General features: G+C 41.5%; 1 protein-coding gene across 1 annotated transcript in view; it reads left to right on the top strand.

Annotated features, from left to right (window-relative positions):
* The window catches only part of sgpp1b (sphingosine-1-phosphate phosphatase 1b), a 33,969-nt gene that overhangs the window by 6,244 nt on the left and 10,113 nt on the right, over positions 1-17,612 (top strand). The window contains exon 2 of the mRNA XM_071921182.2: positions 12,135-12,224. Within this exon, the coding sequence (XP_071777283.2) occupies positions 12,135-12,224 (90 nt within the window). The remainder of the gene's footprint in view (positions 1-12,134; positions 12,225-17,612) is intronic.

Here is a 17,612-nt window from a genome sequence, read left to right on the forward strand (position 1 = left end):
ACATACACAATAGTAAATGTGGAGAAAACATTCAACAGAAAACAGCTGCCGACACACTGACAGAGTTGAATTCCCTTTTTTGCACAGTTCATGTCTCAGTGTTTTTTTTTTTCAAGGCTTAGAAATCCTCCTTTAAGCCGTCTGCTCCCCTTCAACTCCATTTCTCTTCCTGATTGATGTGGTTTTATCACGTGAAATCGATGTGGATCATGATTTTCAGTGTCGACAGGCTTCTGAACAGTTGTACGACAGCGGAGGTTTCAGTCAGTCTTTTTATAATGAGACCCACATTTCAAAAGCAAAACGTATTTCACAGTAGGGCTGAACAATTAATCAAAATTTTATCGAAATCGCAATATGGTCTACTGCAATTTTCAAATCGCAGGAGGCACAATATTTGTTAAAGGCGAAATGTGTGTCAAAATACCATTTTAAATGAAATATTGTCGTGCTGCAGAGATGTCCTGGCCTACACATCATATTCTACAGACTTAAGAAAACATCTTTGTTTGGTACAGATCCCCGCAAAAATCAAACCATAATCATTTTAATACGTCTTTCAATGAAAATGAGAATAATGATGTCAAAATTGTCATTCCCTCTAATATCGCAAGTCATATCGCAATTGCAATATCAGTCAAAATAATTGCAATTAGATATTTTTTCAAAATCGTTCAGCCCTATTTCACAGTCAGTTTTAAGGGCCAAACTAACAAAATGCTCCTTGTTTTAGGCCACTTACAAGCTTACTCTGTCAGCCTGCATTGTAAGGATGTGGCTAGGCTCTGACAACACAGCAACAATACCAGTTTATTAATTTGATTGATTCGATTTCAGTGTTGTCTGCTCCAGGTGTTGAACCTACATCACAAGATACATCCATACATCAGGTCACAGCTTGCGTCTGACAAACATATTCCTAAACAAACTGGTATCATACCAAGAAGAGGTTTTACTGATTAAGTTTGACACATAGAATCCACCTTTTATTTGTAGAAGTAGTAGTAGAAGTCATTTTGCCGTAAACAAACTTTTCCGTTCGCGTGAAGGAGAGTTTTGCTTCTAAATTTCTTTGAAATCCTACAGCACACAGATTCTCCAGAAAACTCGAATAGGCCATTTTTATTATCCTGTGAACCAGCTTTTGGCCCCATCCTATTGTTTGAAAAAACAATGCTGTAGTGTAGCTGTCTGATCCGAGTCTCTTCTCCTTACCATCTTCTGTTCCTCTCTCTCTCTCACTTTCCAACACTTTATCACCCATCAACTCAGGGCTGCACAATTAATCGTAGATAATCATATTAGTGCTGAAACTGTCAGTCAATTAATCAATTAGTCGATCAACAGAAAATCAATCGATTTTAACTGTAATAATCGATCAATCGTTTTAGTAAAAAGACCGAACATTTGCTGGTTACAGCTTCACAATTGCTGAGATTTGCTGCTTTTCACAGTTTCATATAATTATAAAATGAAGACTTGTTGACATTTGAAGAATCAGTTTGGGCTCTGGGAACTTGTGATGGGCATTTGTCATTATTTTATGACATTTTTTAGAAATGTAAATGATTAATCGAAAAAATAATAGAATAATTGATCGTTAGTTGCAGCCATAAATCATATATACATGATTTTACGTTGTAATTCGGCGATATTATGTTATAATTTCAATTCCCCGGAAAGTCCCGGTGTGGCATATCAAGCGCCTCCATTACAGTAAACCGGGATTTACACAGAAAATCCAGGGGAAAAGCATTATGTGATGTATTGCAGGGATTATTACCACAACGGACACGTTTCATCATAAAACTGCCAAGAACATTAATTAACAGCTGAAAAATTTGAGTTTAATGTTTCATACTCCTCTGATTACTCCATCAGCTCTAAAAAACTCTATTTCCGCTGGCTCTCGACCGAAGCTATGACACTAGAGCACTCAGTTTAAGGATTCACGTTACTCTTATTGCCTTTAGATGAGCCAATTTTACTTTATTTTTTCTCCATAGACAATGAATGAGAGAATGACTTTGCAGACTCATTTATTTGCCTGGAAAATCCCCCCCCCCCACAAATTTGAAAGCTATAATTTAAATAGAAAACAAAATGTTCCAAATGTACAAATTTACTTAGATAAAGACAAGATGATATGTTTCATCCTCCCAACCTTCAGGCAGAGGGCAGGGTGTGGCCGTCACACAAACCCTGCCGCTTGCCGTAGTCGTCCCGTGGCGTTCCCTGCTGAGTCGCGGCCCGGGTGACTCGTCTGAGCGAGGCAGGAATGTTTGGATGGGTTGCAGTCAGACGGTCCTCCTCCCATCCTCCCATCCTCCCACGGCCCTCCTCAGGCTCAGGCCGGCTCCGAAAAACCTAACCAGAGCCAGATGTCTCTCCATGGAAGATACTGGTCAGAGGGAGAGGAGAGGAGAGGGGATCTGAGGTGAAGAGGCAAAGGGAGAGGGAAGGAGAGGAAAGGAGGCGAAAGAGAGGTGAAGGAGGGAGAGGAATAGAGATTAGATTACAGGAGGCGAGGGCAGAGGAGAAGAGATTAGACTGGGCATGAGAAAAGATAAGACTAGAGGGCAAGAGATGGAGAAGAGGGTGAGAGAGAAGATGGACGAGAGGGGATTAATATGGAAAAAGAGAGGGAGGAGGAAGAGGGATATAAGAGGAGGGAGCGGAAAGGAAAATAGACTAGAGGGGGAAGAGAGAGCTGGAGAGGGAGATAACAAGAGGATGAGAGGTGGAAAAGAGGGGGAAAATGGGATGAGAGGGCGTGAAAGGAGAGAGAGGGAGAAGAGCCGAGGGGAGAACATGGAAAAGAGGAGAGGAGATTAGACCGGCGGATGAGCAAGGAGAGGGAAAGAGTAGAGCGAGGTTAGAGAGAGACGGAGGTTAAGAAAATACAAGAACGTAGAAAACAAAAACGGTTAAAATCCGACGTGACAGAGAGCGCAAGGACAGAAAATCAGCCTATAAAATAAGGAGTAATCAGCTAACGACTGCATGCGTTTCAATTAAGCAATATCACACTGGAGGTCGTGCTGTTGTGCTGTATATCAGCACGGCTGTGATTCGGTCGTAGGAGAAGATATACAGTACAACAGCACGACCTCCAGAGTGATATTGCTTTTATACAACAGTTGTATAAACAAAGTTATTCATCAAGTAATGGTAATTTGAGACAACAGATGATTTTTGTCTGTTATTTGTCTCCGCCAACAAAAACAGTTCCCTCAGGATTCCACTACCAAGTGTTGCCAAGCAACAGGTAAACTGTTTTCCGACTGCAAGCTAGCTAGCTACTTTGAGGTTAGCACAGACGATTTTAGCTTACTTTCTTCCCAATCTTCCGCCTCAGCCGACCGTTCATAATTAAGGTCAAATGTCTCCATATTTGCGTTGTCGCTACTAGGTGCGAATGAAGTTAGAGTTTTGTGTGGACGTGTACTGGGAATATCTGGTAAGCATTTGTTTGTTGCACAACACTGTATTGTCTGCTAGAAGTGCTAACCAGCTGGTTAGCTAGCAGCTACTCAGCTAACGTTAGATGACGTTGTCGTGATCCGCTTTTTATTTATGCTCACAAGAAGCTCCAGGCAGCTTTCTCCACACAGAAAAACGCTATGTGTGAACGTAGCCTGATCAAGGTTACATTAGAACAGCTGTGAAGCGGAGTGATACGTACAGTAAAACGTCCCAGTGCTGTTATACTGTATATCAGCGCTCATGGAAAGCCTCTTGTCCAATCAAATTGCTCGACCGGAACTAACTGTTGTATAACATTTTGTTTATGGGTGTAGCTCTTTGTTTTGTTGAACCAGAACAGAAGACATGATGGTAAACAGGCTTTGTGTGAGACTTCCTCCCTGGAGGTGAGGCGGGATCGCTGCAGTTCTTCCGGCAAGCGTGAATGAGTTTTACAGTATAGCATTCCTAACTCTAACCCCGAGTTTTACAATTCGGTTATATTCAAATTCTTGATTTTGTAAGACGACCAAAGCGGCTTCTGTTGTGGTCAAAAGAAGGGAAAAGGCCTTTATGGGTTTTTTTTTTGCAGAGCAGTTATAGCTGCACTAGGCAAGAAGTTTTACATAAAAATACACCACTAACTGAGACGCTGTAGATTTGCCTAAATGAATTCTGGTCTCGGTGTCTGGTCACTTCTCTGCCAAGAGCAAGTGACGAATCGAAACTTCAGAGTGAAATCCAAACTGTCTCCTAAACAGCAGTGAGCAGCCCAGCGTTAGATCTTGTCCTCTCTCGTCTCTTTGGTTTCCTTTGGTATAAAGCATCACAGACCGGTTTACTGACGCCACCTTACAGGATTTATGGGTATTGAAGTGCAAAAGTTTCAAACGGTTACCCCTTGTTGCCATTTGGAGCTGCAAACGCGTGAAGTTGCCAAGTTCTGCTTCAAGTTACCAAATTAAACGCACTGTAATTAGGTGTATTTCATCGAATACAATGACCCTGGAGTGAGTCGGGGCTTAATGTCATGCTCTTGTATTATAATGATGTTCCAACAAGGAAATTCAGTTATTTGTTCGCTCATTTACAAGTCTGCCTGACCTCAAACCAGACTAGTTTACATCTTGGCAGTGTTGAAAATCAAGTACAGCACACCCTGGGGCCTGTGTGGTTTGGGTGTGTGTTTATACAGTATGTGTGTGTATCGCAAAGAGTGTAGCAGTCAGTCAGCAGTGGGCAGCGAACCACAAGCCACCCAAAAAACACACCATGTTCATAAAACTATGCATGAGGCGACCGCCGCAGCACCGCCGTAGGAGCGCGGTGGCGGCGGCGGGCGCGAGGCCAAACGATACTCTGTTTGCACACGGGCAGAGGACACTGTTTAGACAATAATCTCTACACAAGGCTAAGGGTTTCCTCAGCCCCCCCTCCCTCCTCTTACCTCACAGTTTTTCGGTGTTGATCTCAGAGGAGTTGGGCGGCTCAGTCTGTGGCTGGCTTTGTGGATAATCCACACACACATAAAGCCGCCTGTTTCTCTCCCAGTTCCCAACTCCACTGACCTTGTTTTTAAAAGTTTTCTGGGACTTTACCTTTTGGTTCTGTCTAAAAGTGTGTGACAAGTGGTTAGAGAGACCGTCCTGTAACCGGAAAGTCACAAGTTTGATCCCCACAACAGCAAGTGCATCCAACAGCTGTGTGTTTTGTATGAAAATAACAATACCTCCACTTGCTGCAGAAATTAGTTTTGGCTTATGATATACAGTGGCTATAAAAAGTATTCACCCCCCTTTGGACTTTTTCATTTTTTATTGTTTTACAAAATGGAATCACAGTGGATTTAATTAGGCTTTTTGCCACTGATTAACAGAAAAATACTCTATAAAGTCAAAGTGAAAACTAATTTAAACTAACTAAATTAATTATAAAACGGAACATAAAAGATCCCATATGTATTCACTGGTTGTATTTGGTCGGAAGCCCAAAATCTATAAATGAGACCCCTGACTTCTCTTTCTGTTGTCTTAATACTGTCTGTTGTCTCCCTGCATGTGGGAAAACCTGACCTGTAGTCCTGTACATATATCTGAACACTGGACTCAAGCATTTGATTATTTCCAGGTTTTGAAAAGTTTTGGAATTGGATCAAAAGTCTGGGAATGTACAGCAGAAACTCTTGTTCAGGTCTGAATGCACACATGGATACACATTTATTTATGTAGGAAGCTGTAGAGCCCACCATTCTGGGGAAAAACATTTGCTTGGTCAAAACATTACAGTTAAAGTATTGGGGAGACTGAAGTGTGCATCAAACTTTGTGCTCAGAGTGGGACGTGAACACAAGCCACCAGACAAATGCTGTTTAATTTTAGCTGTGGTGAGTTCTTCTGCTTTACCAACCACTTTGGCAGGTAAACAACCCTTTGTTTGGAACCAAGGCAGCTGTGTCCCGAAAATAAATGTCTGGTAAAATAGTAAAAGCGGCTGGATTGAAGGCTGTTGCCAGTGTGTAAAATAATAGTTTGCTGTCTTTTTATCCAGCGGCCTCATTCAGGTTCTGTCTCCTACTCTCCTGAAACCCGGCTTGTATGCAGTGTGTACAGTTTTAATACGTTTCTCACGATGAAAGCTGTCATATCACCGTGACGGCTGACAAGAAGTGAGCTGCGCTGCATGTTAATTGGCGACTCCGGGCCTGTCGCAGGCCTTTGATCTGTGTATGCAGTGCAAACGTGCAATTACACCCGGAGTTTGAAGCGTGACTGCTTGTAATCCACTGCCTCAACCCGCTGGTGTCGAGTGTTTGCATGTGTTTTCTCTGTGTTCTGTTTCCCACTTCTTCTTCTTCTTCTTCTTCTTCTTCTTCTTCTTCTTCTTCCCTGCTCCGGCCGGGTCGTCACTCCATCCCTCCTCCTAAACCAACACGTTTCGGCAACATGCCTTCATCAATTAAAGTTTTTTTTTTTGAAGAGCATCCATCGGCCTCAAAAAGCAGCTGGATTTTTTTTCCTTTTCTTGTTATTTCCAGTTCATGCACCTTGGTTTAAAGACAAAGTTGCGACAGTTCTTCTTCTTGAGCCTCTGCGATTTGGAAATTGCAGAAGTTCATATTGCAATTTTGATTTTTTTTCAATTAATTGTTCAGCTCCAGCAGAGACACTCCCCATCATCTGGCGTAGGCTGAAAACTCTTAAAAAGCTTTTTAAGAAGTAGCTCACATCACCCTCGCCTCACTGAATCATATCTCCTCTCCTCTAATTTTGAGGATTTGAAACTTTGAACCACTCATTGTAATTTGCTCTAGTCAGTTAGCTAAAAGCATAAAATGTACATGTATGTGTTGTAGGCCCATGTATCTGTATGTGGCATCTGTCAGTCCATGTTGCATGTTAAATTCCAAATTACCTTTTTAATTATCAAGTACAATACATGTACAGGAATTAGTCTTACTGACAGAGTTGCAGAGACATTTTAACAAAGTAGATGCCTACAGAGGAAAACAGGACTCATTAAGTGCAAAGGAAAGTACAAGACATACTACAGATTTACATATCACTCATTCATTTTGAGTGATATATTTGGCTGGTAAGGCGCATGATATGTAGTTGCATCATTGTGGTTTTGAATCAGTTTTTTGTGTCCGTCTCTCCCATCTTCCCCGCCTCGCTCTGCTGTGTCCTGCCTAGTAAAGCAGAAGTAGCATTTTTCAACCTTTATTCATCTAGGAAAAGTTGACTGAGCATGGACGCTCCTTTTCAGCCACGCCCCGATTCACTTTTATACAGTTTCAAACATTCACAGCTGGGAGCCGCCCAGTATACCCAGTCCACTGCGGCAGTTCAGAGCTGTGTGCCATGCTTATGTAAATGTCAGTGGGAGTTGTTTAGGGAGGAGAGAGCGTTCCTTATTCACTTTCCCTGCCCAGGTTTTACCAGCACATCAGGGGATTTAAATAGGGCTGCAACTAACTATTATTTTCATTATTAATCTATACATCATTTTTCAGATTAATCATTTAGTCTGTAAAATGTTAAAAATACAAATATAACAGATGGCCATCACGTTACCAGAGCTCAAAGTGATGTCTGAAAATTGCTGATTTAGTCTGACCAGCAGCCCAAAAAACACCCAAAAGTAATTATTTTATAATGATATGAAGCAGAGAAAACTAGCAAATCTTCCAAAAATCAACTAACAAATGTTTGGTATTTTTAAAGAATTCATCGATTATCGAAATTATAATCGATTCATTTTCTGTTGATTAACCAACTAATCGTTTCAGCAGTAGATTTGAACCAGTCACAAACCGCTTCTCTAACTGCTGCCTCAAAAACGTATTGAACATCTTACTAAATGATGGTGCACTCTGGGATATATGTGTAAGGTGGTGAAATTAACAACTTCATGATGACTATGAACGTGAGAAAATCTTTGGTAGGGTGTTTTCACTGGGAATCACAGAGAAATGAGACCACATTATGAGAGTGCAGTGCCTTATCTCTGTTGCATTAGCATCCATCCTGACTCCATTAAACGGCGCCGATGCCGTCATTTCCCCCTGAAGGGCCGAGTGCCATCTGAAGAGGGGGATGGGGGGATGGGGGGAGGGGGGGAGGGGGGGATGGGGGGAGGGGGGGGGGCAGCGGGGGGGGCAGCGGGGGGGGGGTGGAATGAAATCTGGGCAGTGAGAGAGAGGAGAGAGGAAATCTGAGCTATCTCAACACAGGAGCCACAATGAAAAGAACAAAAGGCTTTTAGCAAGTGTGCAAACCTCAGCAGCACGCTCTTTCATCTGTCATCTCTACTCTCTCTCTCTCTCTCTCTCTCTCTCTCTCTCTCTCTCTCTCTCTCTCTCTCTCTCTCTCTCTCTGTCTCATTTTTCACTCACTCTCTTTCTCTCCATCTTTCTGGCGTCGCTCACACCGCAGACCTTCATGCTCAGTCCTGAATTGCTGCTCAAATCAGATTTAATCTTTTTTTGACTGACTGTTCATATCTATTCTAGGATGTAACCCATATATAATACCAATATGAACTGACTGATGTGGAAAAGACGCGTCCGAAGAGTACCAATAACAAAGGACATCACATCAGTTTTTTGTACCTATGCTTTTTCTGTGGTTACATTATGTGCCTTCGAGATTTTACTGAATTAAGGCGTCTCCCTAAACACCAGTAAAGTCGGCTGTTTGCCTTTCTTTACATTGTCGTGTCCTGTTGTCCTCCATGCTAACGCTGACTCAGCCAAGCTGCTGCGGGCGCCAATATTGTGGTAATTGTCTCAGGTGAATGACATAAGATTTACTTTTGTCACTTTGTCGCAAATGCTATGTACACACTGCCAGAATTTGGTAGTGACAACCGAATTTATGACTGAGAGTGAATGCTCGTACGGTTCAGACTGGAGCAGAGCGGAGTAAAAAGACTAGCCTGTGTCTGTATGGTAACAGGAACCACTCCACTCCTCCGATCTCGCGATGGCTGTAAATAGTAGGGATGTGCGCGATTAGTCGACTAGTCGATTAAACGTTTCTACCCTCGCTACTCGGCACCAGAAATACTAGTCGGTTAAACTAATTATTACTAATGTACAACGCCGGTTAACTGTTGCGTCTAAGATGTTACCACAGTGTGCCACAGTTATTGAAGAATGTGATAAACGGTTTCAAATGGCTCTTAAATACACGCAATATTTTTTCGGACAACGTTTTAACCTTATAGATTAAATTGTGCTCAATTTTGACTGTTTTCTGAGTGTTTTCTTACTTTTAGACTAGTCGACTAGTCTAAATGTAAATTTTCGTTTAATTGACAGGGAAATTAGTCGTTAGGAACATCCCTAGTAAATAGTGTCTGTAACCATAGTAACTAGTTAGTTACTACTACTAGTTAGTTAGTTAGTTAATAGTTTACTTCAGATCAATATGGCGGCTTCCATGGCCTGTGTTTTCAGTTTACTGTACCAGTAACACCAGTAACCAGAGGCGTCAGTTTATCCATAAGATCTTAATAAACTGCCACAGGAACTTGATACTTTCAGCCCCAACATTTGGCCCCAAGACCGCACAAACTGGTAGGAGCAACTTTAATGTTGAGGAAACAGGCTGGATAGAAAATGTGAGACTGTCTCACAACACTTAACAGTCCGGTTCTGGTTCACACTACTCACACTAACCGAATCCGCTCTCAAATTCTGTAGTTAATACCTGAATTGTTCAGGTAGTGAGTTCGATTGTAGATTGCAGTTGTCACTCTCCTTGATAATTAAACTGTGTGTGAAGTTTACAGGATGAAACTCTCCAATGAGGAGTGACAACCGTATTTAGCTGCAGTGTGTACATAGCTAAAGTGATCATGGTAATGTCATGGTAATGCTGACAAAGTCCAATTTGAATGTTTAAACTCAAGTCACATGTGGGTCGCATACCTCAGGATCCGATTCTGTACCAGATATCCATGTGATCCAGGCCACATCCACACTAATATGTTTTCCTTTTAAAACAGCGTTAAAACGATCTCCATCCACACGAGCGTTTCAGAAATAATCTCCGTCCATACTAACACGCCTGAAAACGCATATCACACGACCATTCACGTACACTGGGCATGCGCGTGCTGGTGTAAACAGGAAGTAGATTGTCTACTCTGCGGTTGGTTGATTAGTTGCAGAAAATACTACGGAGGAAGAACAGCAATGGCGAAAAGTACGACCAGAGATTTCTTTGCTTGGACCGACGACGAGGTGGAACTGTGACTGAAAGTAACACACGAGTATAAGGCGGTCCAGGCGGACGTCGTGACTGATAAGACCCAATCAGGAAGCGAACGTGAGCGTCTGCGTCATCGTTTTCAAAAGTCTCCGTTTCCGCCCGTCTAGACTAAAACGCAATCCCGGAGTTTTCGAACTAAAACGGGGTCAGCAGCGTTTTCAAAAGTCTCCGTTTTAGGGGTCCGAAAACGCCGGAGTAGTGCGGACGCTAGGCGTAAACGTAGCAAAAGTTATGCGTTTTAAAACGAAAACGTATTAGTGTGGATGTGGCCCCAGATCAGAACTGAAAACTGTGACTCTGCTGTTCACACTGATTAGAAAACATCAGATCATCTGTGCCATATGAGGGGAACAAAATCTGAATGTGGACACTTTCAGCTGCAGTGTGAACAAGTCCTGTCTCCTGCTCCCCCCCCCCCCCCCCCCCCCCCTTTCTCTACTACAGGCCAAGTACAAATACATCTGATAAGAAAATTGCTGAAATATTTATGAGGTCCTTTGAGTCCAATACACATTAGCAGATAATCATATCGACTACATCTCAGAAACATTTTATCTAGGCGTATTACGTGGTGCATACTGTACATACTGTACATACTGAAGTACAGTAAACACTTACATAGTACACACTAGTAGACTTACATAGTACACACTGACACATGGTGCAGGGACAGCAGGACCTCACACACAGTGGGAAGGAACAGTGTAAGATATACAACGGACAGTAGAATATACAACGGACAGTTCTACATATACACCTTCAACTTTATGTTTATGCTTATATATTTTAAAAAGTATGAGCACTGGTTAATGTAGCTTATCTTGGAAGTGATGCTTCTCTTTTGTGTTGAAGTGTTTGGATCACACAATGAAGTGCAACTCACAGGCAGTCTAAATATTTGAATAGTTGAATATTTTCATGCTTTTGCCTCGGTATAATGTAATGTGTATTGCAGAGCTTTACTCAGATTTGACTCTTACCGTCTTGTTGTAGTCCTCTATGTTACATGGACATTTTAGGGACTCTATTACTCTATATTATTTGCAATATCTATTGTCAGGATGCTGTGGTTTGACCCTCGCAGTCCTTACTGTTGGTTACTTGTAATGTTGGCGATCTAGAAATTGACACTTATTGCACTCACTGTAAGTAAGTAAGACTTTATTTATATAGCCCTTTACAAAACAAGTGTTACAAAGTGCTTTACAAAAGGAAATAAAACAAAAGGCAAGTTATGCATTTATGCAAGTTATTAGTCGCTAAATGCCTTACATTTTAAATAATGTTATTCAGAGTGGGAAATCAACACTAGCCAAAAAGTGTCCGGTAAGCTGATAACATAGACAAACTTACCAGAAGTTAGTCTACATTATCAGTTTACCAGCTACTGTGGTTGTATGCTAAACACCCATCACCTGGAGGTCCTTTGGTATTGAAAAATTCTAGTTGGCTGATAAAATATAGAACGTGGCTGGTGAACGTCGGGATTAACTTGCTACTGTGAGCCATCGATAAGAGCTGGTATCCTCCCTGATGTTAAACTTTGTTTGGCTGGGATCGTACTTTCTTATCCAATGTGTTTTGCTCTCTGACGAAAGTTCATTCATTTCAAATAAGAGAATCCATTTATTACTGCAGTTGTTGCATCCATCTGACTTCTTCTTCTGTGCTGATTATGCATGCGTAAAGTAAAACAAATGTTGTCTGACCTGTTTTTGTCAGGAAAACATTTTGTCTGTACATCAAAGTTGCAACGAAAATGTATGCTGTATTGCTGCAATCAATAGCCAGGCCTAATTAGTTAAATCTCAGTACATTTGAGCTTTGGGATCCTTGTGTAGAGCTCAACATAAATGCATGAAGGCCTAACTGTGTGTCTCTTCACCTCAACAGTACCCGTTCATACTGGGCTTCAGCCTGGCTCTCTGCTGGTGTCTTCTGGTCTGTGTCAGCCGAATCTACATGGGCATGCACTCTATCCTGGTAAGTCTGTAACACACACACACACACACACAATCTATCTTTCTGATTATCTCTCTCCTTTCATTCATACCAGAGACCACACAATTTCTATCTCTTTATCTCTCTTTCTCTTTCTTTCCCTCGTACATTCACGCACTGTACCTTTTTCTTTATCTATCTCTTTCACACACACAGTCTCTAGCTCTTTCTCTTTATCTCTCTTTCTTATTCTTTGACTTGCACACTCAAACACACCGACTGTGTATTTTTCTCCTCCTTATCTCTCTCTTTCTGTCATACACATTGCACACACACACACACCACACACTATCTGTTTCTTTATCATCTGTCCCTCTCTTTAAGATAAGATATGATAAGATGAACTTTTTGGATTCTTGAGGGGAAATCATGTCATTGCAGCAGCAAAGAATATATATATATATATATATATATATATATACACACACCGAGCACTTTATTAGGAACACAGTGTTCCTAATAAAGTGCTCAGTACTAATACTGGTTAGGTATCAGCTAGCAAAGTGACATCCGCCTCCAGGTTGGACGTGTTGTGCATTCTGAGATGCTTTCTGCTCAGCACAGTTGTAAAGAGGTTATCTGAGTTACTGTCGCCTTTCTGTCAGCTCCAACTAGTCTGACCGTTCTCCTCTGACCTCTCTCATCAACAAGGCGTTTGTTTTTCGCACCATTCTGTGTAAACTCTCGAGACTGTTGTGCGTGAAAATCCCAGGAGATCAGCAGTTTCAGAAATACTCAAAGCAGCCCGTCTGGCACCAACAGCCACGCCACGGTCAAAGCCACTGAGATCACATTTTTTCCCCCATTCTGATGTTTGATGTGAACATGAACTGAAGCTGCTGACCTGAATCTGCATGATCGTATGCATTGCACTGCTGCCACGTGATTGGCTGACTGGATAATTGCATGAGTAAGCAGGTGTACAGGTGTTCCTAATAAAGTGCTCGGTGAGTGTATGTTACAATAAATAAAACCTGCTTGGCGCTACAGCCTCTTCATCACGCTAATGCAGAGTTGCTTTCACACACACACACACACACACACACACACACATACACAGATGGTGCCAGCATTGCCACCTGCAGCACCAGTATGCCGTCTGAACTTGATACCTGACCTGGTGGAAACAGTATCTGAACTGCGGTCACTTCAGTGCCAGAACTGGGCCGGCCTCAGGTTCTGGTGTCAGCAACACTACCGCCGGTGTCACCATAGAACTAGAACACACAGAACAGCCACTCATATTCAGAACATGAGGCATTTGTCTGGGATGTCTGGTAATGTATAGAAAAAGATTTGGTAATTTTCAGGACTTGATAATAGAGATGAACAATTAATCGAAAAAAATCGAAATCGCAGTATGAACTTCTGCAATTTCCAAATTACAGAGGCTGCAATTAATTGCTTAAAAGACAGTTCGGTCCAAAGTGGATTTGTGAACAAGGAGTTTTAGAGCTACAGGTGATCTTTGGTCCATGAATCAAAACCTTTCATCAGACTCAAACTCAGTAAATCCTGCACACTGACATCTATTTTTTTTTTTTTTTAACAAAATCACTTTTCTTTAAACAATTTTAAAGTTCTAAAAATGTATGACAAGAACAACTTTTTTGATGATATACAGTATATCACAGTTTTGCAGTTTTGTTTCAATCTGCATGGAGTACCAGATGGATGGTTTGACTGCACCAGAATAGTTCACATAGCGTCAGATAAGTTGTCAATCGCAGAAAAATATCCTAAACTCATTGTATTGTATCCTAGTGTATGTGGCAAACTCCACCGCTCTGATACTGTAATGTTGAAATGCTAAGAATGATATGTTGGGTACCATCTGACCCGGGTTGTGCCTGAGCTGATCAGCCAGGATGTGAAACGGTAAACCTTTCCACCCACTGGCTTGAGTCAGAGTTGGAGTTGGACTCTTAAACTTAAACCTCCACACAATGGTTGTTTTACTGCCAAACTGGCTGGAAATGTTGTGAATCTAAGCTAAAGTTAAGGAGCTAAAGTCTACCAGCGTTTTCCAGCAGTTTACACCCAACCAGGGTTATTGTTGTTGTTGGAGAAAGGTGGCTGAGATTTTCAGCCAAAATAATGTAAGACCTCACAGCGGTGGAAAGGATACACTTTTTTGAAATCCCAACAGTGCAGAAAATAAGTAGCAGTAGCCATGGCCAATGGTAGCCTAAAAAGAAGTGCTTGATGGCTAATTTACGCTTCCAAATGAACTGACCTCTGACCTATAAGCACCTCAACCAGACTATATGTGCCCAATCCTAACAAAATTCCAAAGTAATTGTGATTTTTTTCAGTTAATTCAATGCAGTTGTCTGGCTATTTTTGAGGCCATTTGTCTGAAAGCCTTTGGTTTAATAGGTTTTCATTCCTAGCATTTTAATGTGTGTGCAGAACAAGGTTCATTCACCCTTAACCATTCTGATGCCTTGTTAAATGTAAAAAAAAACCCATCCAGGAGTCACAGTCAACATGTTTCAGCTCTCCAGCCTTCATCAGCAATTGCTTGATGGCTTTTATGGGTTTTTTCTATATTTTTTTTATGTTTTTGCGCCTCACCCTTGTCTTTCTTTTGATTTTTGAGTGAAGCACCTCCAGCCTCTACTTGTGTTTTCCACTACCTTGTTAATATGACACATGCGACTGTCCTCACACATGCTTGGGCCTGTATCCGACTGTCTATGCTCACTGCAGATGTAGGTGTTAAAGACAATACACGATAGCATCTCACAATTCGTGCCGCAAGAGTATTATAGAATATTCCTGCCTGCAAAAACTTGTCCCCGCTACTGTGCTCTGTTCCTCCGCTCTGGTAGATTTGCATTGTCTGCGGCAGAGCTTTGGCTAGGTGAGATCACTGGGTGTGCAGAACAGGTACAGTCATGAAACACTCATAACGTAATGCCGTTTTTACCCGTCGCTTTACAGTACCACCAGTAGATAAATCTTTAGTGTAGGTGGCTCCAGTGGGAATCAAACCCCCAACTCTGACAGTGTTCGTGCCTTGCTCTACTAATTTAGCTACATAGGAACTCAAACCCATAACCCTATCTGTCTGTGTATGCATTCACAGTTCATGCACTACACGGTCCAAAATTGAGGCCTGCCAAGCACCAAATGCCGTCGTTGATGCCTACAGCATTTGCACAAGATCCTTAAAGTGCTTAAAATCTGTCGAATTTAACCTTTCAAAATTTAAGTGCTGGAATACCTGGAAAATGAGCCTGTTATGTGAGGAAGTGCTTAAAAAGACGTTGAATTGAAATTAATAAATGTTTGCATTGTTTGACAGAATGCAAGTCAAAACACAGAAAAGAAGACCAATGTATTCTGGGAAAGTGACTTAAAAGCATGTGAACATGTGATTTAAAGCATTGATGGTTGTTTAAATTGCAGTAAGGTTTACGGAAATGTTTCCTGCTTTTGTGCGGAGTCTTTATGAACAGAAAAATAGTGCTGGAAAACCTCATTGAAAGTCATTGAATTTGATGTAATATTGTCTGTATGAAGCTTAAAAATGCAATTTGGGATTCTGTTGCACTTCATGATAAATTACACACTACCTGATTTAGAGCATACACAAAGTAGTATTGAAAACAGGTAAGGTGGCATATTTCTATGAAAAATACCCATCAATTATTTTGGCTGGTATAAATTGTTCTTGACAGATACATTTTTTACTTTACCAGCCCTTAGTAGGTGAGCCAAAAAGTTAATGTCAGACAGTGGACAGATGTGTCTGTGTGTTAGTTTCCCGCCCTCATGTCGGTCACATTAAGCTTCTATGGGGTAATGTCGCTCAGTGGTAAATGATGTCAGTCTCAGTGCACTGTTGGGGTTAGGCTGTCTGTCGCCGGAGCAACAGTGACCATGGTGATGCCTGTATCGTGTCACAGGGATTGATTGATAGGTGGTACGGGACCAGGAGCCGTGACTCAGTAAGGGCCGGTCCAGTAGACGTTACAGCAGACCTGGCTGTCATCCCAGACAAATTTTAGAAGGTAATTCCACATCCTAGATTCTCTTAAAAGGCTTTTTGTGGCCGTCTGGAGGTGGTGTCGCGGTTAAGACCTCCACCTCAGGAACCACAAGTACCTCTGCTGGTCTGGATCACATCTCACCAGATCCTTCTCTGCTGTGTCTGCCTCTCTGCTTTCCTACAATCTCATCAAAGAAAAAACACGGGACTGCCCACTCCTTCCAGATCTGCAAGGCTTTTTGTAGTATCCTGACCTAGATAATTTGTGTGAGAGGGTAAATTTGGCGCTTAATTAGATTTAAGTTCTAAGTGTACAAATCATTATAGTGTACAGACCTGAGTTATACAGTTGAACTAGGATACTTGAAGTGTGCCTGATTTACCTTGACATTTAAACAGCTTCAAAGCTGGAGAAATAATTTTCAGCATACTGTTGGCCCACAACGGCATTAACACTACCACCACTGTTAGTGAAAGTGAGACATTACAAATATAACTAGAAAATGTAGTCAGTAGAGCACAGACCTCCGCCGTGTCTGACAACACCCTGCAAGGCTTCACCCAGAGACATTACAAAAACCTTAAGAAGGCCCAGTGGTTCTTCCCTGCACAACCTTTTGTCAAAGTTGTAATATTATGTGAATCTGTTCTGAAATGCACAAAAATGCACCTTTTTGTGGAAGACCACACCCACCACCACTACCCCTTTTGGCCAATAGGCATGAAAAGTTAACCAGTTCTTCCTAGGCCCATAACCAACCTTCATACCAAGTTTTAGGGCTGCAACTAACGATTATTTTCATTGTCGATTAATCTGTCGATTATTTTCTCGATTAATCGATTAGTTTTTTGGTCTATAAAATGTCAGAAAATGGTGAAAAATGTCGATCATTGTTTCCCAAAACCCAAGATGACGTCCTCAAATGTCTTGTTTTGTCCACAACCCAAAGATATTCAGTTTACTGTCATAGAGGAGTAAAGAAACCAGAAAATATTCACATTTAAGAAGCTGGAATCAGAGAATTTTGACTTATTTTTCTTAAAAAAATTACTCAAACTGATTAATCGATTATCAAAATAGTTGGCGATTAATTTAATAGTTGACAACTAACCGATTAATCGTTGCAGCTCTACCAAGTTTTGTGCAAATCTGTGCCCAACATGTTGAGATATCCTGCTAACAGACTGACGGACAATCACACAGATGCGGGTGAAAACATTGGCGGAGGTAATTATCATTATTACACAATTACACCCAAAACATATACTTGTACAAGTATAGGCCCAGTGTTTAGAACTAGAACTTTTATGATATGCCATAACACCAGAGAGGGTGATTTACTGTAATTATGGTTACAACAGTGATGCAATAG

The sequence above is a fragment of the Centroberyx gerrardi genome, chromosome 17 (genome assembly GCF_048128805.1).
Source record: "Centroberyx gerrardi isolate f3 chromosome 17, fCenGer3.hap1.cur.20231027, whole genome shotgun sequence".
Classification (NCBI taxonomy): Eukaryota; Metazoa; Chordata; class Actinopteri; order Beryciformes; family Berycidae; genus Centroberyx; species Centroberyx gerrardi.